Source organism: Pocillopora verrucosa, chromosome 4 (assembly GCF_036669915.1).
Source record: "Pocillopora verrucosa isolate sample1 chromosome 4, ASM3666991v2, whole genome shotgun sequence".
NCBI lineage: Eukaryota > Metazoa > Cnidaria > Anthozoa > Scleractinia > Pocilloporidae > Pocillopora > Pocillopora verrucosa.
Window position 1 is genome coordinate 28,597,913 of NC_089315.1, and position 23,461 is coordinate 28,621,373.

At 37.0% G+C, this 23,461-nt stretch overlaps 1 protein-coding gene across 2 annotated transcripts; it reads left to right on the top strand.

The window, feature by feature from the left end:
• The first annotated feature begins 228 nt into the window (after window positions 1-228).
• LOC131785219 (S phase cyclin A-associated protein in the endoplasmic reticulum) lies at window positions 229-22,098 on the top strand. 2 transcript variants are annotated; one of them, XM_059102065.2, is made up of 34 exons: window positions 229-560; window positions 1,883-2,000; window positions 6,304-6,584; window positions 7,243-7,343; window positions 7,465-8,404; window positions 8,836-8,896; window positions 9,519-9,633; window positions 10,212-10,251; window positions 10,641-10,712; window positions 11,537-11,677; window positions 12,135-12,206; window positions 12,308-12,337; window positions 12,820-12,873; window positions 12,946-13,017; window positions 13,171-13,241; window positions 13,405-13,486; window positions 13,919-13,972; window positions 14,071-14,163; window positions 14,268-14,366; window positions 14,753-14,883; window positions 15,250-15,318; window positions 15,634-15,760; window positions 16,004-16,122; window positions 16,456-16,579; window positions 17,123-17,322; window positions 17,513-17,659; window positions 18,040-18,116; window positions 18,222-18,373; window positions 18,759-18,820; window positions 19,505-19,592; window positions 19,826-19,905; window positions 20,129-20,240; window positions 20,555-20,615; window positions 21,109-22,098. In XM_059102065.2, the coding sequence occupies exons 1-34, from the start codon at window positions 405-407 to the stop codon at window positions 21,195-21,197; spliced, it is 4,290 nt and encodes a 1,429-aa protein (XP_058958048.2). In that variant the 5' UTR covers window positions 229-404; the 3' UTR covers window positions 21,198-22,098. The 2 variants fall into 2 exon arrangements, with proteins under 2 accessions (XP_058958048.2, XP_058958049.2); XM_059102066.2 differs by lacking the exons at window positions 229-560; window positions 1,883-2,000 and adding an exon at window positions 4,382-4,508.
• The last annotated feature ends 1,363 nt before the right edge of the window (window positions 22,099-23,461 follow it).

The window sequence follows — 23,461 nt, forward strand, 5'->3', positions numbered from 1 at the left end:
AATCACTGGCATTCGAAGGGATTAGAGGGGAAGATCCCGGCGCTGAATGCCGGCACAAACTCGGTAGATATCTCTACGAAACCCGAGCAGGAGCCCGACGCCTTTATTATGGAGAAGTTTATCCTCGTGCTGCGCGCGATAAAGCAAGGACCAGTTGTAACAGTCGGGAAAAGCTGGGAATGAGTTATCTTCCAAAACGAGGCTCTCTTAAAAGGTTTCCAAGTTACTTGAATGCATAAAATGGCGGGTTCTGTGAGGCTCTTTGAAAACAATCTAAAAGGAATAATTCTTCGACTTTTAGTAAGCCTAGGATGACATTACGATCCTGATCACGCGTCTTGGGAACTTTTGGGTAACCAACTGTAGAAGAGTAGTACTCCAGATTTGGGATGCGCTGACGCAAAATGTCATCCCAAGACAACGCTGGTCGAAGGAAACGGTCCAGTCCTCGGACTTCTTCTTCTAGTTCGCGATCGAACGAGAGTCTCAGTGGACAGCATAGCTCCGATAAAAGTCAATATCGAGAGAATTCGTCGGGAAGGAAGAACAATTTTGGAAAGGTGCGGGCATGGTTGTATTTCTGTTTACACCGTCAGCAATTTTCAGTCACATCCGAAATACATTACATAGTAATCTTACCCAAATTGAAAACGGATGTTATGTTTCAGTGAATAAGCTTACGAGTAGAGGGTCTCGATTTCCTTGATTTCTAGAAAATCTTTTTATATGGAAGATAGATATTCAGTAAGAGATCGATTTCGTTCGTTGAGCTGTTTTACCTTACGTTTTATGCTATATGATTAATTAAATTTTAAAAGAAAGATTTGAATGTGTTTGGGTTTTGCTGAGCTGGTAGTATTATTGGTGTTATAATTATGTCTTTTGTAAAAGGTGTGTATTTTTCAGCTGTATCTTGGGTTAACCCTTTAACTCCCAGAAGTGATCAACATGAAACTTCTCCCTATAATATCCTTACATTATCCAGCAAACAGGTAATGAGAGTTAATTTGAACTTATCTGCTGGAAGTTGTTATCTTGATCTAACACCAAATTCTCATAACTAATTTACAAGGATATGTGTAGCAGCTAAAGGGCAGAATTTAATAATCAGATCTCAGGAGTTAAAGGGTTAATCCCAGTTTAGGATGCTCAATTCCCAAACAATGTTAGTGATATTATTATGGCGTTGATTAGTATGACATTGATATGGACATTGCTAATCTGAGAATCTGCAATTTGATATACATGTAATGTGAAACTATGGTTCAAATAGAAAATTTATATATTTGTGTGGAAAAGAAAACCAAAATATTTCAGTTTTGCATGTTTTAACTTATGAAACACCTTTTTAATTGATAGAGTTCATTCAATTGGCCAGACCTTCACACAATGTAGTTAAGAATCCATATCATAATCACTTGTAAGCAGAGGAAAAAAGGTGTTTCCCTTGTTCTTTGCAAAGTTCTGTATTTGAGTATCAAGAAATCAGTGAAAAAAATATATATTTGCCCAATTTGGTTAACCTTTTGAGTCCCACTAGTGACCAAGACAGAATTTCTCCTTACACTATCAGTACAATATCAAGCAGAAAAGTAATGAGAATAAAGAAAAATATCAATTAGTGGATTATTGGTTGATCCAATTCCAAATTCTCCAAACTAACATTATATGAATGGTATGACAGACAGTAAGGAGAATTTCTAATGAGATCTTGGGAGTTAAAGGGTTAAGATAGCTGTATATTACCTGGTTCTTCCCTTGTATTTTTATGGACTGAGACAAGTTGAGGTCCATGAAAAGGCACACAGAACTTGGCCAAATATCCAGCCATCTTGACCTCACACTTGGTCAATAATTCATACATATTTACTGTAATCAACAGAAAAGTGTCAATCGCACAAACAGTCATGACCATGTACGTAAACTGGTTGAACAGGAAGGGAGAATTGCTCGAAACCTTGTAACATGGTCAGTACCTGTGACAGAGCCTAATCAGGAAGGTAGGATAATTTTATTATTTTAACCTTCCCCTCATGATATCAAATGAATATACTTTCATGCTAACAGGTGAAGAGAGTGAAGTAAAACTTTAATGAGGGGATATCAAATGATTTGAATCTAAATTTACAGAACAATCATTTTTGACAAAATGTTTGGCAGACCCTTTGAACCCTCTTCAGGAGTGACCAAGGACTAATTTTTCCCCACAATATCAATACACTTTGTGATGAGAATAAACAAAAAACATCAACTAAAGGTCTTGTGATTTGAAGCTATATTCTCGGTACAGACATCCCAACAAATGAATAACATATAGTAAAGAGAATTACCACTGAGATCTTGGGAGTAGGAGAGTTACACATGGTTTAATCTATATAATTTTATAGATTTAAGGGATCCTTTAGCTCTTAATACCCTAGCATCAGTATGCATATTCTCCATACTGTTCTCTATACATTTCCTAAGAGGTTGACAAGGAGAATTGTTTTTACAAGAGAGAGCTTCTCCAGATTGTAATCATTTCCCATATTCTTGCGACTTTGGTATTCAGGGTTAACATTGTAAAGAGAAATTAGATGCCAGTCACTCTTATGAGTCAAACATTTAAACATTTGATGAGATATTACTGGTGGTGATTGCAACAAATTTTCAGCAGCAATTATCTGCAAGCTATAAAGTCCCAGGAAATAAATTTCCAAAGTTTTACAACAATTCTCTCGGATATATCTCTTCCACACAATGTGTGCTACATCCAAACAAATTGCTACTATGACTCGTTCTATCTGTGTATTCATTGCAAAAATTTGAATTTGCTTAACTTGTCTCAGGGAATTTTTTTTGTGGCAAGAACTATGATTATAGCACAGTGGTAGAGCAACCAAAGTATTAATCACAAGGTCGTAGGTTCAACTCCTATTTGGAGAACTCTGAGTCTTTTTCTCCAAGTATGCCTCTGTCATTCACTGAATAACAACTTCTTTCACTTAAACACCAGGCATCAAATTCACCATCTTCATTTACATCATCATTGTGCATAAGCATCACATACTGTCATTCTGATTCTAGCAGTGCATAAGAAGTTTGTAACACGAATCTAATTAAACAGCCAAGGCACAAGTCAGTGCTATAGGTCAGTGGTAGAGCATCCAAAGGTTGTAGGTTTGACTCTTGTTAGGAGCACTCACTGTTCTTTTTCTCCAAGCATGCCTGTATCATATACTGAATAACATCTTTCAAATAAGATTTTCTCTGCACATAGAATTTCCACCTTTATATTTATGCCTATCTTTTACTGAAACAGATAGTAGAATTAGCCTTCTCTATGAACAACAGTAAGACTTCCTGAACTTCAGAATTTTTTGACAACCCTCTACCGATGTGATCAGTGAGACTTTTGTATTTATTAATGAGATTTAGTTGTTTCAATATTAACCATTACACATGTAATTACAGCAACTGTAGCTTTTTCAAATTTTGACCCATTATACCCCAGATTCAGCATGTATATTTTCCAACCTTTTCCTTTTAATATTTCCTATGGCACTAGGACAAGGGGAATTTAGTCAAAAATCAAGAGCTTTTCTAGTTTGGGATAATTTCCTTATTTTTCCTAAGCCTACATGTAGTGTTTGATTCATCAGTGATACTTTGGTGAGAAATTCAATTCTAGTCACCCTCGGGGGTTAAAGATGTAGAAATTTTTTTAAATTAAAAATTTTGTTTTGCCTTCTGCATGTAATTGTCCTTAAACGTCTTGCAAATTATAACCATTTTAATAACACCATGAGGTTAGCTCAAATATCTCAAATATTATGAAGTTATGTTCAAGAAGGCTACTTTGACATGACTGACAGACTGATCTTGTAAAATTTAAATTTGTAATATTTTTATCGCTGAGACGAAAAGATTAAAAAAACATTCAATTAATAGAAAAGAAGAAAGGAAAGAAAATTGGCCTATTGTAGCACCTTCCCTTTCCTTTCCCCATGTTCACAGCAAATTATTTCTGAAAAATTATCACAGTGATTGTTTGTTTGTACCCCACACATCTCTCTGAATGAACTGAAAATATTGTTTTTGTTTTCTCCTGCTGTGATGTTAGCTTAAAGCTGAAATGCAATCTTTTTCTTTTCTTTTTTTTTTTTTTCTTTCTATTTTTGTAACTCATGACATGATGTTTTAAAATCCTGTCCACTAAGACAGCTTTGTGGAAATGATAAATAATCGATTTTGATCACATTAGCTGTGGATAATCATATGCAAACCCCCCCCCCCTCATTAATAACCATCCCTTTGCTTTGTGATCCTAATTGTGTTCTTCAGTCAAATTATTTTAATGTATACAGAATAGATCCTTTTAAATTTTGCTTCAATTTGAATCAAATGAAGTGTTGTGCATGATGGTGGGAAGAATCGAATTTCACAAAATAACTGATAAAATATTTTGGGGATTACAACAAGAAGAGGAAATTTACAGCCTGCTATGAAAGCTGATTGTTTCATCAATGGTACGCCAGATTGAAATACTCCAAATCTTGTAAATAGATCAACAGCCTCAGCCATAAGCTCGGGCAAGGCAGGGGGTTTGTGTTTTTGTGATTTTAAGGTGGGTTTAGAACATTTTATAAACTCACTCTGCTTTCATGAATTTTAAATCTACTATTGATCAGATTTAAACTGAAGGGATTTGATGTTGAGGGCAGAGTAGAACTGCTTTTAAAATTCAAACCCCAAATGTAGAATAATATGAAAAATTAATAAGTTAAGTGTTATGCAAAATCTCTCCATGATGAAAAATGATATGTAGTACACGTACATACACACTATCAAAATAACATGGCTGGCTTTTTAAATTCCATTTTTTTCTTTTGCAGGATTGTAGATTTTTCATGTAGCATCTTTCATCATGGAAATATTTTCTGTGAAAAATTTTGTTTTTACCTCAAAAATATTACAAACAATGATTTTCTTTAAGAGCAGATTAATGTTCGAAATGAAACTGCCACCATGACAATTGTAAATGTCTGGTTATTTGTCTTCTATGTCTGAAACTTTTGCAAATGAGGAAGAAGTATTTTTTTTATTCACAGCTTATGTTACGCAAACAAAAGTTTGCTCTGTTCACTCTGCACTCAAAGTGGACAGAAGGGTTGTGCTATATTTTTATTTTTGTACACTGAAAATGAATAAGGAAGCTAATTTTGATTGAGAATTGTTTTGGTTTTCAACTAAATTGCAACAAAAGAAATTCCTGAAATAAAGGACTTTTCTTAGGTTTGATTGATGTGTGTGGAAGATTTCATCTCAGTTAAATATTTTTTAATGAAGCCACTCTGAAAATTTTCTTTCAAATTTCAGTTTTGCCTACAGATATCTGAAGCGTATGTATTGATCACATTTTTTTGGCAATGACAATGACAGGGTAAAATTGATTTGAGCTAAAAGATAAACTTGATGTACATATTTTTATATCCACCAGTAGGGGAGTGAGAAATGTTTTTTCTTTGAGGACTGATTATCGCATTCATAATGTTGTACCATATTTTTTCAAAGTAAAATGTTTTTTTCTTTTACCACAAACAGTATATAATTTTTGAGGATGTTAGGTTTAGTTTTGATCCTGCAAATGAATTAAATAAATCTCAGGATTATCTAGATCAGAAAAACTTTGTGTTGAGAATCTTGAATTAACTTTGCTTAGAAAATGACCAAGTTGTCAATTATTCTTAATTTTTTTATGGTGAAGATTGAATAATCATTGAGCAAACTAAGAAACATTTTAGAATATGCTCAATTTGAATGATCCTATTTGTGATAGTCTGTCAGCTTTTGCCATTTGTTTGTAAGGAAATTTAAGATAGCACTAAAATTGACCATGCAAGCTTTGATAAGATTAATTTAAATCACTTAGTCATTCCAAAAAAAAAGTAGAATCAAATTAAATGATAAGTTCTGTAATTCTGTTAGTACTAATCATTGTTTGAAAAGTATTGTCATGATAGATGTTGTGAAAATCTCTGACATGATGAGTCGCTATCAAGAGACTTAAATAGTAATCTTGGTTTTAAAAAAAATTGGTTGAACTCTACTTAGTATATTTTAACCGACACATTTTTTTTGTTTTGCATGTTTGAATTGTATTTTTCTGCATAGAGGTAGATTTATCTTAAAATGAATTGTTGAGAAATTTCCTTTTCAATGTGTTTCAGAATATATTTGAGATTTTCACACTTTGTTTTATATGAATCAGATTCTTGGGATTATATCTTTTGATTATCATATCTTCTTTGTCCCTAAAACTAGAAAAAGGAAAAAAGTCTAAGCCCAGGATGGTGAACAGAAAGCGCCATTCGACTCCTGAAAAATCTGGCTCGTCTGAAAGAGAAGGATCTCCAGCTCAGAAAGGAGGAACTAAATCTCCAGGGAGGTCTCGCTCTGGAAGCAGAAAATTTTCAGGATCATTCTCAGGAAAGAAGAATGATTTAAGAGCTCGCTACTGGAGTTACCTGTTTGATAACCTCAAAAGGGCTGTGGATGAGATTTATGGCACATGTGAGGCTGACGAGAGCATTGTGGAGTGTCAGGTACTGTACATGCCTCAACAATTCATTTGTTCTCTGGTGTTTACAAATTGCTTGAAGTTGCTTAGATGTCTATGAAGGTTTAGGTTTAATTAGACATTTCTTCTGTTTAAAGCCTTTACATCTTAACATCAGTATGCATATTCTCTATACTGTTTTCTAAACATTTCCTAAGGTGCTGACAAGGAGAATTTGTTTAACAATCAAGAGCCTTTTTCATAGGTGATCAGTTCCTTTATTCCCCTGACCTTAAATTTTGATTCAGGGGAGATATGGTAAGGAGAAATTAGATGTTAGTCACTCTTAGAGGGTTAAAGGGTTAAAGCCTTTTTTGCAAGATCAAAATATCAATTCTTGTCATTCTCTGTTACACATTTCTTTGAATTAAATCACAAAGGCCTCCCCTAATGAGTATTTTTCTTTTATCTCAGTACCCTATTGGGAAATGTATGCATGTGCATACAGATACTTGGAAGTGAAAAAAGGCAAAAGGGTCAACATGACTCAAAAGGGGCATGATTTTTAATCTGGAAACTTCACCTTTTTTTTTTTCTGGCTCTCTCTGCAGTGTACAATCAAGCAAAATCAAGCAAACAATGTACACTTACAAATATACATGGCTTACCAAATCATTGCTGAATTTTTTGTTTCTTGTAAACAGGAGGTGATTATGATGCTGGATCAGTGTCGTCGGGATTTTAGTGCTTTGATTGACAGAATAAATGTGCAGGATGCATTTGAAAAAGCAGATTACAAGGACAGGTATAATTTTGTAAATGTTTCTCTAGCGCAGTAACTATTTTTTCCTTTGTTTCGCTTGTTGCCTTTTGTATAGTAAGCAAAAGAAACAAAGAGTGCAAATAAGCGTTTTTGTTTTTCACAGACCAACATCTCTAGCATGGGAAGTAAGGAAATCGTCGCCTGGTAAGACACTGTTCTCGAGTGCAAATCCGTTGCAGACGTCACTTGAGAAGAACGCTACCAGTCCTGTTCGCAACTTGGAATTTAGTTCGCAATCTGTTTCAAAACTAAACACATCCCTCAATCATTCAGGCAGCTCAGTACCTTCACAATCCTGGGCTGATAAAGTTCGTGGAACAACAACCAGTGCAAGTGTTGTTTCTGCTGTTCAACAAACTGATACAAGAGAAACTGGACATCAAAATGCTGCTCCTCTCTTGGGAGGTTTTTCAAAGAGTTCAGGGGATTGTGTCGTTCTAGATGCAAATGACGATGAGGAGGGGTGGGAAACTGTTTGTCGTGGAAGAAAAACGCACAGCTCTCATGCAAAGAAAGAACACAAAAGTGGTAATGAGAGATTATTAAATAGTAAAACAGAAACAATATTGAATCATGTAGAAACAGGAAAAATGGAGAACGGCACATGCAGTAATGGAAGTAGTGGTGGTATTCATGTCAGTACGAAGGGTGTTTACACTGGAAATAATTTGAACTCAGTCGAAACTGTGGAAAAGTTAACAGAACTTTCCAATGGAAAAGAAACTCCACCAGCTTTTTTCGATGGTGAGGAGGAGCAGGAAACTTTGTCAGACATTGAACACGAAAAAGCTCTTTCTGCAGCAATGGAAGAAGAAGAAAGCTTGTCACGGCAAATAGAAGAGTGTCGCAATCAAACAATTGCATCTGTTATTGAACATGAGGAAAGTTTGACAAAGGAAATAGCAGCTGAGGAAGAACTAGTAACACAAATACATGGTGAAAGTGGAACTGAGGTTTCTAACATGGAGCAAGACGATGCAGAGACTGTTAATGGAGTAGAGGATGACTCTTTAAACTGCAGCAGTGCCACAAATGGAGACAGTGTAAGTTGATAAAGGAAAATCTACACGAGACATTACAACATTTGAAGTCCATATTTTTAAGCATACGTGTAGCTTTAATTTTCCTGGGAACGTAAGGAAACATTGTAAAAAATGGTTGGTTTCAATAGAGGTATGAGGATCATTGCAGATAGCAAAGATTGATACAGACTGTGGACAGCAAGCAGAATAAATTTTTCCTTCGTTGTTGACATGTACAAACCGTCGGGCAGTTCTTTGTGACCTCCCTAAACGCCTGACCTTTCACAAAACTTGAATGTGTTGAAAGGCCATGCATCAATGTGAAGAACGCTCTGGTTGGTTCCACTTTCTCTCTTATGGGAATGAAGATCATTAAGAGCATATTGTACATATATTTCCTGATAGTTTGTTTTCTAACCACTAATTAATTTTACTATTATTTTTTGTCTTAGATTTCACTGGGAAGCTCAGCAACTCCGTTGACTTGGGAGGAGATGATGGCAAAGTATGATGGTAAGTGGCTTCAGGCAGGAATGATCAGACTTTTCAGCACTTTTCCTAACTTTAAAGTAACAAATGCTCAGATACACTGCGTCGAGCCAAATGTATTTTGGAGAAAGAATGTCTAAACACTTACATGTCTGTGGTGATAAGTACAAGCTGGGAGAAAATTAAAAAGAGACACAGAAGTGCACTCAAGATGTTGGTTAAAATATGTTCATCTCTCCATTTAAAAGTTATTTGTAGAGGAAAGCTGAGGTCTGTTTCTCTCGACTTAGTTCCCTGATTTTTTAGGAATTGATTTTTATCAATAAAATCAACTTACCTCTGCTCTATCCTTCGTTACTCTGCCTTAATTTCAAGAACGTCAGACCGAAGCGGAACTTTGGATGTCTGAGATAAATAATGATTAATAAACTTCCCTTCGAGGGAGCATTTATTAAAAACTTGCCGAAGTGCTAATTGAATGATAAGGGCGTTTTCGAAGGGTACGCAGTTTGTTTTGTACAAACTTAACAATGGATCTGTTGAAAATATTCTTTCAAACCACATATTTAGAGAAGGTCACATATGTATAAACTGAGTGTAATAATACATACTGTCCCTCACAATGCCACTTGGCTATGTGTTCCAGCTGACCATTCTGGTGATATGGAGAGTAACTGGGGTGATTTAGTGGAGCAAGCCGAAAGACCTCCCGGTAGGGCTGTTCATCTACATCAACGTTTGTCATCGCCATCAAGAAAAAGGTTAGCTGCTCAATAGCACGATCAGTTATGACTAAAACTTAGCTGTGGACCAGAATTGCTTTATGTGCATTGCAGAATTATTCATAGCCATTTAAAACGCACCGATAAAAAGGTTAAATCTGACAAAATCCAAAATGATAATTTGGTTTTGTTAACTGAGTGGATAATGTGAATCACGTAACTTAGACACACTAGAGCTGACGTTTCTAGCGTTAGTCCTTTGTCAGAGCGAATGACGTCAGCTGTAGAATCTCTCTATGGTGGCACATTCACATTACCAGCCCAGTTGATACAACCATTATCTTGTAATTCTCCCCACCGACGCAGCAACACAGTTTCTTTAGAAACTTGCCCCCTTTATAATCCTAAATAGCCTAGAGTAAAGCTATCTTTGATTACAAAGAAAAAACACAAGACATCTACTTGGAGGCGATAACATTACATGGAGTTTCTGTTTCTTTTGTCGTTTTTATTGCTTTTGGTACTGCGTTTAAAACATCAGTGTGCACCCATGAGCTCAACAGTCCTTTTTTTCCATTTTAACCTAATTTCTAATGATCGATTTTGCTTTTTCACAGACCACTAGAAGAAGTCATTCGTATTCATGAAGAAAAGCAGGTGATGAACCATAATATAAGTGATTGTGTTGTTTATGTGTCCTGCACACTCTTTAATCTTATGATGATTTACTAACACAAAAGAACAGGGAAAGGGGGCTGAAAAGTTAGTGTAAGATTCGCTTAGTTGTCTCAAGTTAGATGCTTTAGGTTAAGAAGGGTGAAGAAAAGTGAACTGCGTGCACTACACGTTATTTTTTTAAAATTTTTTTATTTTTGATGCATAAAAACGACTCTAAGTTATCATTGTGTGATATTTGCACGCTGTCCATTTGTTAATCTTTAATCTGAGTCACTGACCCAGAAAATCATGACACGGTTGAGATAACTTACTCGTTTTGCTTATGAAGAAATATTTTCAAGACTTCTGTCACACCGTTTTGTTAACAGCTTAAAGCTCAACAGCAAAGAGAGCGAATGTTGGACGAGAGGTTGCAGAGTCTTCAGATGCTTTCTGAAAAGGTATATGACGATGTTTAAATGTATTTCGAGAGCCTTGACGGGATCAATGTGTAGCCTTCTTTGACATCGTCCTTTGTCATCGTGGGATAGAATAATTATATGAATTATTGATCAAGGAATTGGTTAACATAACTTTAAACTGGCCAAGCTTTTCCTTTTCCTTTTTTCCTTCCCCTCTTGCTTTATGCAGGGGTTACGCTGGAAGCCGGTAAACCACCGCCTATATAATTATATTAATTAATTAATTAATTATAATGATGATTATAATAATAATGATAAGAATAACAATGATAATAACAATAACAATAATACTACTACTACTACTACTACTACTACTAATATTTAAACTGGATAATCCCGTCAGTGTTATGACACTGGTGACTATAAGGGTCCTGTAAGTTAATAATAATGTTTACATTACAAAAGGTGTAATTGTATGGTAATATAAATAAAAATACTTTATAAAATCAGTTCAAAAAATGTTACTAAGGAACGATTGAAAAATCCTTAATTTGCTTTGAAAATTCAGTAAAATAATATTTGGCCTTCAAATGACCTCTTACCTTCGTCTATTTTCCATGCCCCTTGACCCCATGGCTTAAGGGAAAGGGACGTTACTTCCCCTTTTCCGGGCACAGCCGCCTATGCCATCGGCCGCTGCTTATGGAAAAAAGTTCCTAAACCCCTAAACTTTATGCAGCATAAGCTGCGTGATACAGTAAGCAATCAAATTTCGGGGCGTCGCAACCCTGCACTGTTGTGAAGACCTTATCTTTTCATCCAATGTTTATAAACTTTATTATTTATTTTGTGACGCATTTAAGGTCCAAAAAGCACGTGAGCTAAAGGATGAGTTGATACAACAGCGTCAGCAGCACCTGGATCGAAAGCAAAGAAGAGCAGAGCAGCAAAGACTGTCTGTGCTGCAAGAAAAAATACGAAAAGCTCAAGAGGAAGAAGCTAAGGTAAGTCAAATGAACTGTGGGGAACTTGGAATCATTCCAGCTATCTTTTGTGCACAAAAGGTTACTTGTTTAGAGTGCGTCGCCTGTAATACGTTTTAACCTTCTCCGTTATCAGCCCCACCACATTTCTTCTAAGTTTATCGTCTTTTTTTTCCTATTTTGATGAATTGACATTAAAGCGGTAGGTTATTTTCTCAAGGTACTGTATTGAAAGTGTCGTGACGAAAGCTAAGTGAATGACATTAGACAGCTGCAAAATAGTTCAGAGGCTGCTAGTGGTAGTCCTAGAGGAGGTGAAACCGGAAACATTTAGACTTTCTCTGATAGAAAAGATTCATGTAGCCCAGAGTAGAGCTAGATACGGATGCTTAGGTAACACTCTCCCACTGACGTTGCTAATTTGTGAGACATTGTAGATAATATTTTTCTCACTTGATTTTGATGTATTTGTACTCAGGTTAATGAAATAGCCTTTATAAACACCTTAGAAGCGCAGAATAAAAAGATTGAGGTTCTGACAAGACACCAGGTGAACAATTTTTCCGTGTTTCATTATGCGCGTGAATCGCAACAAGGTTAGGATTCTTGTTACTCGTTACTAAAAGTATTTTCTCTGTTTGGATAACTCAGGGCCATGAAGCAAGGTTACAAGACATTCAGGTAATTATGATTTTTTGGAAATGCGCCTAGCCACAAACAAGGTCGTAGGTAGCATGATAAATAACCTCAAAAAGCAGGAAGCAAACCAGTCAGTGATCCATGAGCGTGGTCGAGGAGATAGAATGATAGATCTGGTGTCAAGGGCGGAACTCGAATCCTGCATCTCCAGAAAGCGAGTTCGACGTGCGCACCACTCGATCTCGACCACGTTGCCTCTTTATTCAGGAACGAATACGAGTGTAGTTAATATCCGTTCTTTATGGCATGGGATTTTGGCTTTTTTTGTCGTTGTTGTTGTTGTTTTTTTTTTTCCTACACGAGGCGGCCGCCATCTTTGTTTTGCTGTCCACCCAAGCACTATGCCCAGGTCCCGCGCTCCAATTAGTACCCAATTCCCTGCTCTTTTCCGCTCCGAAGAATGTTGACATTCAACTTTGTTGTCATTTCATGTACAAGTATATTATTTTGTTTTTATGATCTAGGAAGAAAGGCAGAGAAAGAAAGAAGAGCAACAAGCCAAGGAGGCGGCCGCTCAGGTAAAAGCATTTCATTGAGAAATACTCTCTTGGCGATTGGAAGAGTTTGATTCGTGTTTTGTTCCAATGCAGGAGAGACGCCGCCAGTTAGAAGCTGAAAGACTGGCAAGACTTGAAGAGATGCAACAGAAAAAGCTAGAGCAGGTACGTGGGAACAAACAGGGCGGAACATTAGAGAAAAAGAAACTAAGTTACGGTTGATTTATCTTGAAAATTCTAGCCCTATAGCTGCGAAATTTTATACACCCGCCTTATCTGTTTCTATCGGTTTTTTCTTTTTATCGATGACCAATTTAGGAGGCCAAATACAAACGAGAGAAACACGAAAGAGAGAAGGCGAGAGAAGAAGCTGCTAAAGAAAAGGCCAGGTTCGTGCGATTCAGCTTTGTCTGTTGTAGATTTTGAATTATGTTTAGAGAACCTCTCACTAACTCGATGTACATTGATGATGCAAACCTAAATGTTTCCGAAAAACGATTCTGAATTCACTGACATTAGAATTTTTGTTGTTGTTGTTGTTGATGTTGATAGAGAGAGAGAAATGCGTCTTGCTGCCCGAAATGAAGCCCTGCAAACAGCAACTGAACAACTGCAACTGAAAATCCAACAGAAGGTACGTTCAAATACTGGCTTTCTTTTCGTGCATGGAACCAAAAGAGATTTTCATATCTACTGCAAACTTGTAATGATAATAATGGTTTATTAACAGCGTATCCAAGTGTGTTGCCTCTTCATCTGTTGACTTACTAACAATACCAACTAATCAGATAAGTAAAAACTAAGATTTATGGCTGTATACAAATTTCCATGTAACATATAGTTAAAAAGTATTAACAACGCATTAAAAAAAGCTGAAAAAAACTGGGAATTTTTTTTTCTTTTCCCAACCCCCACTTTTTAACATATGTGATGAGTTTAAGTGGCATTAAATTTAAATTTAAAGGTAAACACGCCCGTTTAATTTCGTATGGCCAAGTACTGTAATACAAAAGTATTACTCTACGCTGTCTGATGAAAATGGTTTTCTTCGTCTCAAAATATTTAGCAAGCGGAAACGACTAGAAGACACGAGCAAGTGCTGGAACAAGTAAAAGAAAAGGTTAGTGCTGTTTGAATTTGTGTTGATAAAATGTGTGCAAACTTTCTTCAATCGGTAACTGTGCGTAAAACTTATTGTGCCCTGCGCGTCCTCTATAGGCCGCCGGTGTGTCACGCCATTCCACACAAGACGAGGTCCCTGCTGTCACGCCATACGATAAGAAAAAGTTCTGTACTCTTTGTAACGTGGAGGTGAGACCCTGTTTTGACTAGATGAAATTGTAGAGAAAATGCGTACTGATGTTACGGTGTATTGTGGTATAATGATGATTTAATTCATATTTGTACATTTTCAGATCGTGTCAGAAGTTTACCTGTTGAGCCATTTGCGAGGCAAAAAACACCAGCAAGCATTGTCTGAAATTCCGGCAATTAAAGGAACACCGGACGACAAGGTACTTTGTCATAGTTAAAAGTGATCCATACTGCCATCCTCTCAACTAGTCAGAGGCAAAACAAGAGCGAAAATAATCCAGTATTGTATCGGCTTGTCTTCTCGATTGGTCCAAAAAACTCGCGCCACTGTTTCAGCCAATCGGATGCAAAGCGAAAGACCTATCTCAACTTGGACACTTGCCTTTTCCCGCGCTTCAAGCAGTTTGCTTGTTTTAACTGTGAGTTCTGATTGGCTCCTAGTGATATTTTCTTGTGATATGATTGGACGTTGTGTTAACTTTTTTTTTTTTGGTTTGATAACGCTTCTTGAAAGAGTACATGATAGTTGCGCTCTTACTTCTTTGTAGAAGATATTAATCAGTTTAATTTCGATTGCTACTCCTAGGACACCATTTCGCTTCAGTACATCAAGGAAATGCCTTCTGACAAGGCAGGCGAGACGGAGAAGGCTGACCAGGAACGACAGAAAGCTCTCAGGAAAAGAGCGAAAAAGCTCAGGACAAGAATGGCGGCCAAGTGAGTTCCAGTTTTAAACACCGGCCATTGAATATTATTTACCAGTTTACTTCCAAGATCTAACTACGAATCCTCCGCACTGCCTGCTTTAGAATAAGTATCATGTGCGCTTTGAGAATTTGGGGCTAAAACAGACAATATTCTCTTGTTGATTTCTATCTTTCTTCCCATTACCCCATTACCTCTCTCCTTGAAAATGTATTGATCTTGTAAAGAGAAATTCCATTTTGGCCATTCCTGACAGTGCAAGGGTGAGGTATCGCATAGGTTTGAGTCTCTGGAAATCAGTTAGAATTCTTGGGATATGTCGGTGCTAAGCTATGCTTGTCTGTGGTAAATATTATTGATGACTCTTTCTCTCTGCAGAGGACGAGAGTATGAAAGTAATTTTTCAAGTGTATCATCACAAAGACAGGAATCTTCGAAGAAACCAAGGTAAAAGAGAAGAAAGCTTCATCGTAGCTTTGAACGCTGAGTATTTCTGTTCTATTTTTTCCGCGGATCGTGCGATCTCTTCTAAGCCTGGATAACACGGCACGTAAATGTCCTAGTAGTGGACAACACAACGTGTGTAGTTCTCTGTTTGGAAGTGTTATTCTTAAAATTAACCAAAAACAGCAAATTATTCCCTGCTACTTTCCTCCTGTCCCTACTTTCCTTAACAAAATTAAATCACAACTCCTTACTCGTTTTTGGATCCTAATTATCAATGATCCATCTCTGCAACTCAATGTTCGTTTGTGTTCACAGGCTTCAAAAAATTGTCAAAGATCTCAATCGCCAGTTGCAGTCACAAGGGTCGGGTCCCTGGCCAGCCAATCGTGTAGGGTCAGTGGAGAGATCATTGGGCGAATTGAGCAGGATCCTGGAATCTAAGGTTCTCAAGACATCTTTTTGATAATTTTCTTAAGGGGTGTGTAGGGAAATAAATTAGAAGTATTTTAGGCAACGAAATCTTTAAACGAAATTTAAAACAATCAAAAATTCGTTTTGTGTTATCGAGACTTTTTTGTTGGCCTCTTTGTATCCAACGGTTAGTTGCTTCCATTTTGAAAAGTTAGGTGGAAGAAAAACTTTTAAAAGAACCTTACAAACAGTTAACCTTACAATCTTATTACAGGTAACCGCCGACCAAGTGACGTTTTGTAATCTTGGTGGGCTAACCGCCCTGACCAGATTGCTTTTGGTACCAGACATCGCCAGCGACAAGCCTCCGATTAAATCGATTATTCCAAACAAGTAAGTTCATTATTTCGACAAGCAATTGAAAGTTGAATCTGTAAGTGCATTCTTGTGATCGGGATCAATTTCTATTTATAATTTTTACTGACTGACTTGATGGCGAGGTTTCCTCAACCCAAAAAGTTGAATCTGTAAGTGCATTCTTGTGATCGGGATCAATTTCTATTTATAATTTTTACTGACTGACTTGATGGCGAGGTTTCCTCAACCCAAAAGATAGAGGAGTAGGTAAAGCGAAACGAAAGCATTTCCAGATTTTTGTCCCCGTCAGTTAACAAATATTTTCCCTTTTCAGTTGTCTAAATCGATGCTTCTTCTTTTTCTCGTCAGAGCCCTTTGTAGCGTGGCCAATGTGTTAACGCTTGCTTGTGGTGACTGTTTGGACAACTGTCGTTATATGGTGTACACAAACAAACTCAGCACGTTGGTTGATCTTCTGGCCTTTCAGATGAAGGTGAGATTGATCAACGTAAACCGAAAAGAAGCTTCTATTGTTCACTAACCCTTTAACCTCTAATAGTGATTAGCATCTTATTTCTCCTTACAATGTCACCCCTGAATCACACGTAAAGGTCACGAGAATAAAAGTAATGATCACCAACCAAAGATTCTCTTGACTGTTATACAAAGTCTCCTTGTCAGCACCCTAGGAAATAAATTGAGAATTTGTTTGGAGAATTAGATGTACAGGGTTTACCTCTAAATAAGCATTTGTTAAAAGGAAAAGGAGAAAAACTACACCCTGTAAAGACCTTATGATATATTTATAAAAGTCTTTTTTTTCTCTTTGATATCAATGTTTATATTTCTCGTTTTCTTTACTGATGCACTTTCCTGTAAATTGCCTCAAGAATTTTTAGAACTTGAAATTTTTTCTCTCGTTCATTGCCTCAAAAGTGATTTTTAGTGAATTACTGTGGTTTAATTCGACGAATTTTTAGGACATTTAGATCTATTTGGTTGTGATTTTAAAGAAACTTGTTATCTCGGTATACAGAATGTCTCTCCGTCTCAAGGGACCACCAAGAAAGGAGCCGACAAAGAGACTGAAAATAATGCCCGTAACTACTCATTACCAGACCCCTTGGCAACAACGTTATTGAAGGCACTCGCCACAGTACTCCAGTGCTTCGCTACGGCGTCACCTGAAGAGAAGGAAGTAGCAACGCTTGTTCAAAGGATGGTAGACTTAATTGGGTAAATACTTGACTTATTTCACTTCTGTTTCAATTTTAAAGTGCCAATCTTGAAATATTAAAACTCCCCATCACCAGCCATAGTCGTCCAATGCTAGTTTTGAAAGTTGCAATACAACTTAAGACAGCTTCATTCTTACTGAGTATGTTTTCTTGTTGATCATGTCTTTATCTTGTTCCGTCTCCCCTAGCTATGTGGTATGCTGCGGAGTTGTAGATGACATAAGAAGTTTCTTTAGTTCAATTCACGGATCTCTTAACGACGAGCTTGAGGCTATGAATTACGCTCAGGCTTGTTTAGCGCTTTTATCTGGGACTGCTCAATATCTGGGTTGTAGGTGAGCACCTATGCATTTTATGTAACCAATAAAATATGGATGAGGGACTGTTAAGTAGTGGGCTTTGAATTGAAATGTTTAAGAGTTACTCTTGTGTCCTTCAGCAAGGTATTTTACCCTTTCAGTGCCTTTTTCTATTCTCTATTATTAGTGGCTTTTTTAATCAATCATATTTAACTAAAATCAACTGTGACTGTGTCACTCGTGTTTTCCCGCGCTTCAAGCAGTTGGCTTGTTTTTACTCTGAGTTCTCATTGGCTCCTTATAAAATTCTTCTTACTTGTAATTGGCTGTTCTGATTGCGTAGGTTTTGGTTTTACGTCACTCAATTGAAAAGCACTCTTCCTTCTAAGACGACCTTATTGCTTTTGTTTGCGCAGGACAAGTAACATTTTTGAAATAAGAAAAGAAGACCTCACACAGTTTGTTGTGACTTTTCAACAGACCGAGCTTTTAGGTAAGTTAAGTGGATTTAAATCATTAAGCTACGTGCAAGGTCTTTTATTCAAAGTTACTTACGTCGCAACTGATCGGCATTCTTAATTTCTTTGTTTCTTTGTAGAAATTGTATCATTTCTTTATGCAATTTTGATGAATGATGGCAGTCAACAGTCCTCGTCGAGTCCAACACTTCCTGAATCAACAATAAATTTGGTTATAGAGGCGTTGGGTATGTTGAATTTTATGGGGACAGTGGATTTGAAGGTGTTGCAGGTAAGTGTCTTGGCTGAAAAAAATTAGTCCAATAATGTTTCTCTGAAGGAGACAACTTAGAATTGTTGCGAAGCGAAATGACTCGCACAATGACTACTAATTCAGTTCCATGCAAAGGCGATTTGAGATAGAACTTTTTAACTCTACAATGCTTTTAACAACCTATAAATTGAGCAATTTCTAAATGGAGTGTCTGGTATAACGTGGGAACTTATTGCTTTCGCTTTACATCGCACTCTCATTGATCTAAAAACACTTCGCTACCCTCTTGACCAATCAGATGCAAAGTGAATTTAATCCAATCGAGGCTTCGTTTTATGCGTATTCCTGGCTTCAGGATCTTATTATAAAAGACTCTCTCTGTTTGGCTGTTTACATTTGACAGGCATCTCTTGGAGCAGAAGGCGTATCATTGGAGTTTCGGCACATTATAAGTCATCTGTTGTGGTAGGTTTGTGCTAATGATAACATATGCCCCCATTACACTGACCAGCTCAGCACGAGTAGTTCTCTATAGTTCGACGCTGAGGCATGCGAACGACAATTGCAAGGTCTTTATGTCATGAGAGAACTCAAATGTTTTTCTGCTTCACTCTCGAGAAAAATGTATTTTAAAACATCTTCCTTCCATATTCCAATCTTTTCCTTTCTTGTATCATGTTATTCGCGGCCAACTGATCCTTTGATCCCCAACAGTGACTAGCACCTAATTTCTCCCGACTATTTCACCCCTGAATCACCCATAAAGAATAGATTAAGTTAAACGATCATCAGATAAAGAAGCTCTTGATTATTAAACAAATTCTCCTCGTCATCACCTCGGAAATGTGTAGAGAACAGTGTGGAGAATATGCATACTGATGTTAGCATGTAAAGGATTAAGGCTCAAAGCGATAGAGTCCTTGATGGTTGTTATGTAATCACTACAGAAACTTGCGCATCTCGACGAAATGGCTTGAGATTATTGATCTAATCACTACAGAAACTTGCACATCTCGACAAAATGGCTTGAGATTATTGTGTAGAGAGTTAGTCGAACATCCCAACAAAATCGTCTAGTGTAAGAGTTTTCGTATCACTCAATTGAAGGGTTTTGTTTTTCGTAATGTTTTTGTAATTGTTTGCTATCAGTGTTTGCAGCGAAGGGAAAAATGAAGATCTTCTCCACGAGGTCATTTTAGTTGTTGGTTACTTCACCGTTTTGAATAACGATAATCAGGTTGGTAATCAAATTTTTTTGTTTCAATTTCATCACAGTTGTTATCCTTTGCATTACTATTATTATTTTGTATTTTGAGAAAAGAACACAACACAACGACTCAACTAGGTCTCGACCCAGACCTCTCCTCGTGGAGTACAGCGCACTGACCTATAGCCCACTGCATCTCCCATAGTGATGTGTGGCGGTATAGGATGAAAGAACTAAGTACGTGACTACCTTTTGCTTTTCAGGTTTTTGTCCAAACTGGTCGACCTCCCACCTTATTGCAGCATCTGTGTTCGCTTCCATTTCAGTATTTCAGCGATCCAAGGTAAGTCGCTGGCATTTTGTGGAAGGCTTAGGCAGTGATCCAGTGCTAAGGAAACCGAAGCCTTTTTCTCGCAGTATTTCGAGTTAAAGGCTGACATTGGACGCTCTTGGGAACAATTTGCGCACCGCAGTTCAAAGTTAAGCTCATAAGCCAAACAGTTTTGAGTCGATGATTAGTTTTTTAATAGATTTGTCTTCTTAACAGTTATACAAATTTTTTTCAGGCTCAGGAATGTCTTATTTCCCACGCTTATCGCTGCTTGTTTTGAAAATGAAGAAAATAAAAAGATTATTGAACAAGAAGTTAGTTGCGCCTTGCTAGAAAACTACATCGAGGTATGTTGCAGAAGAAATTTCTAAAAAGTTGAAAATGTAACACTTGATTAAGAAGAAATATTGATCCTTAGCTGAACAGGAATAAACTGTGGTTCCTAATAATCGTCATCGTTATCATTTGTATACAGTTAGTTAGAAAAAAATACTGTTCGGGGGGGGGGGGGGAATCCATCGGTCGTTTAGTGTAATCGTTCAGGGAAGGGTAGTTCTGGAAAGATTATACGTCGATGACTTGTCCATGAAGAGGCCAGTAAGGTCCTTTGACTTAATTTCTTTATATTGTCAAAATAAAAGCACACTTTGTCTTTTTGTAGGAACAAATATTGGATCTACACCATGATCATCTCTTACCCTCTCAGAGTGGAAGACGTTCAGGTAAGTTGGTGTTTTTATTCGTACTAACGAAAATTGTACCAGTTGCAGCGGTATCATTTGTACTACAGACGGGTCAATTTTCCTCTGATCATTGCCTTAATTGAAGCACAGCTGTTGCAACTGGAGGCATAAGTATGCGAATCACTCTCCTACACAGCAGCCTCGACCTTGTTACGTGCTTTTTTCCGCGCTTGTAGTATTTTCCTATGTTGTGATAAATTTTGTTTGGAGACAAAAAGAATAAGAAAACAGGGGCACGACACGTTAAAGTCATACTTTTCGACGAACAAAACTGCATGAAAAGGTTCACATCGTAGTAGTTCTACAAAAGAGCGCAGAATAGCCAACGATGGTTCGAAGAATAATTTGTAAATGAGCATGATGAAAATGGAAATGGGATTTTGAAATTAATTCGAAGGTAAAAAAAGGTTTTGGCGAAATTTTTCAACATGTACCAGCTCTTCCGCTCTAATCCAACTTCTTTTTGCCACAGATGGTGAGGTTTCCCAGCGTTTTGCGCTTGTCAACAGATTCCCGCCTTCAAAATGGGAGGATGCAAGACGTTTTCTATTAGGATCCTGACAGCACACGAAACTCGATTAAATAATTTAAAATCTCATTGGACATCTTTTTTCGCAGTATTGTAAAATTTTGTAACAATTTTTGCTAAAATTGCGCAAAGCTTGGATACCTTTCTAGGCATAAAAATATAAGACATAAAATAATGAATGAGATGAGCATCTTTGCGTTGTATTTATGTTGTATTTGACTGGGTTGTCACAATATTTAAGCCGTGCCTGCTTGAAAAGTTGATATTTTTGTAGCTAATTGTTAAAAAACTCCATACAAGTTCGTAATTATACCATAACCTAATAGGGCGCCGTGGTTTTACTCTATTATTTTTATATTATATTTGTATTATATTGTTACCAACGGTCGAGTACTTACTGGATATCATCTGTCAATGAGCGACAAAGGCTGTCGTGTATTACCTTTGTGATCCTCATTTCAAGATTTGCTTTAGTTAATGAATAATAAGAATAAATATTTATTTAAATATTTGAAAAGAAAAACTGGCATCCCTAGTAAATAAAGCATCCCCTACGTGAGACCATGAGTGGTAAAGTTATCACAACCTCTGTGGTGAACGGGGTTTTGAGTAGGGATTCTCTGCCTCATTTTATTGCAAGAACAACTACAAAAACAAAAAAACAAAAGAAAATTTTCTTGACAATCAAGAGGAATTTGCCAACAAATCAAGTTAATTTACCGAAAACTAAGGAATACCTCAAATGAGTTTGCCAAAAACTCAGACAAAAATAGGAAGTCTGAAGTTGCATATGGCTATTGGTATAGCACACATTTATAGCTTTAAAAATAACTAGAGGTTGGATAATGACATAAGAAGATAGTGCTCTAGAAGATTTGTATTCACATGTATAGTGCAAAACAGAAAACCTGCTGCATCACCCATATTTATGACTGCTCTGTTCCACAAGAGAAAGATTCAAGATATAGTGAATAACTGACATTAAATAATGATTAAATAGTAATCAAAATCAGACACGAATGTCCATAATAAAAAACCAAACACCGGGGTCCACTATCCAAAATTAATAATTGGAAACTAGTGTCCAAATTAAAAAATCGACCAACATCAAAACTCGGCATTAGGGTCCAAAATTAAAAATTGGCACTAGTATCCGAATTAAAAAATCAGCTACTAGGGTCCAAAATCAAACATCAGATACTGGACTCCAAAATCGTAAACTGGACATTAGTGTCCAAATTAAAAATCAGCCAGTAGTGAGCAATTTCAAAAATCGGCCACCAGGGTTCAGAAGCAAAAAAATCAGCCACTAGTGTCCAAATTCAAAATTCGACCACAAGTGTCCTAACTAAAATTAGCCACTAGTGTCCAAAATAAAAAATCGGCCACTAGTATCCAAAATAAAAAATTGGCCGCTTATGTCCGAAATCAAAAACTGGCCACTAGTGTCTAAATTAAAAAATCAACCACAAGTGTCCAAAATCGAAAATCGGCCTCTAGAATCCAAATTAAAAAATAGGCCACTTGTGTCCAAAATCAGTCACAAGGGTCCAAAATCGAAAATCAGCCATCAGTGTCCAAATTAAAAAATTGGCCAATAGTGACTAAAATCGAAAATTGGCCGCTAGTGTCCAAATTAAAAAATCAGACACTAGGGTCCAAACTCGAAAATCGGCCACTAGTGTCCATATTCAAAAATCGGCCACTAGTTAAAACGAGTTCGCCCACAATTACAAACTTTGGTAAATTTTCTGACAACTCAGAGCTGTCCTTCTACAGCGATTTCCAGGCAGTTCGCAGACAACAAAATCGAGTTCTCCCACAACTCAGAGGAGTTTTCAAAAAACTCATTGGAGTTTGCCAACAACTCAGATGAGTTTCACGACAAGTCAAGAGTTTCCTGACATCTCTTTGGAGTTTTCCAGCAACACAGATAAGTTTGCCGAAAGTTCTTTGGGAGTTTCATCACAGACAGCCTAAAGGATATTGCTAAAAGCGCAGAGGAGTTGGTTTACAATTCAGAGGATTCTGCCGACAACTTAGGGAAATTCACTTACTCAGGGGTTTACTGAAAACTATGATGAGTTTTCCGAGAACTCAAAGGAGTGTGCTGACAAAACGGGGAAGTTCACAGACAACTGAAAGTAGTTCATCGACATGTAAAATGAAGACACTGAGAATATTGAACTGTTTACCAACGAGTTAATGGAGTTCGCCTAAAACTCAGAAGTATGCGGACACAGTTGAAATTTGTTGTCAGCCATTAGAGGTTTTGATGACATCTCACGAAGAGTTC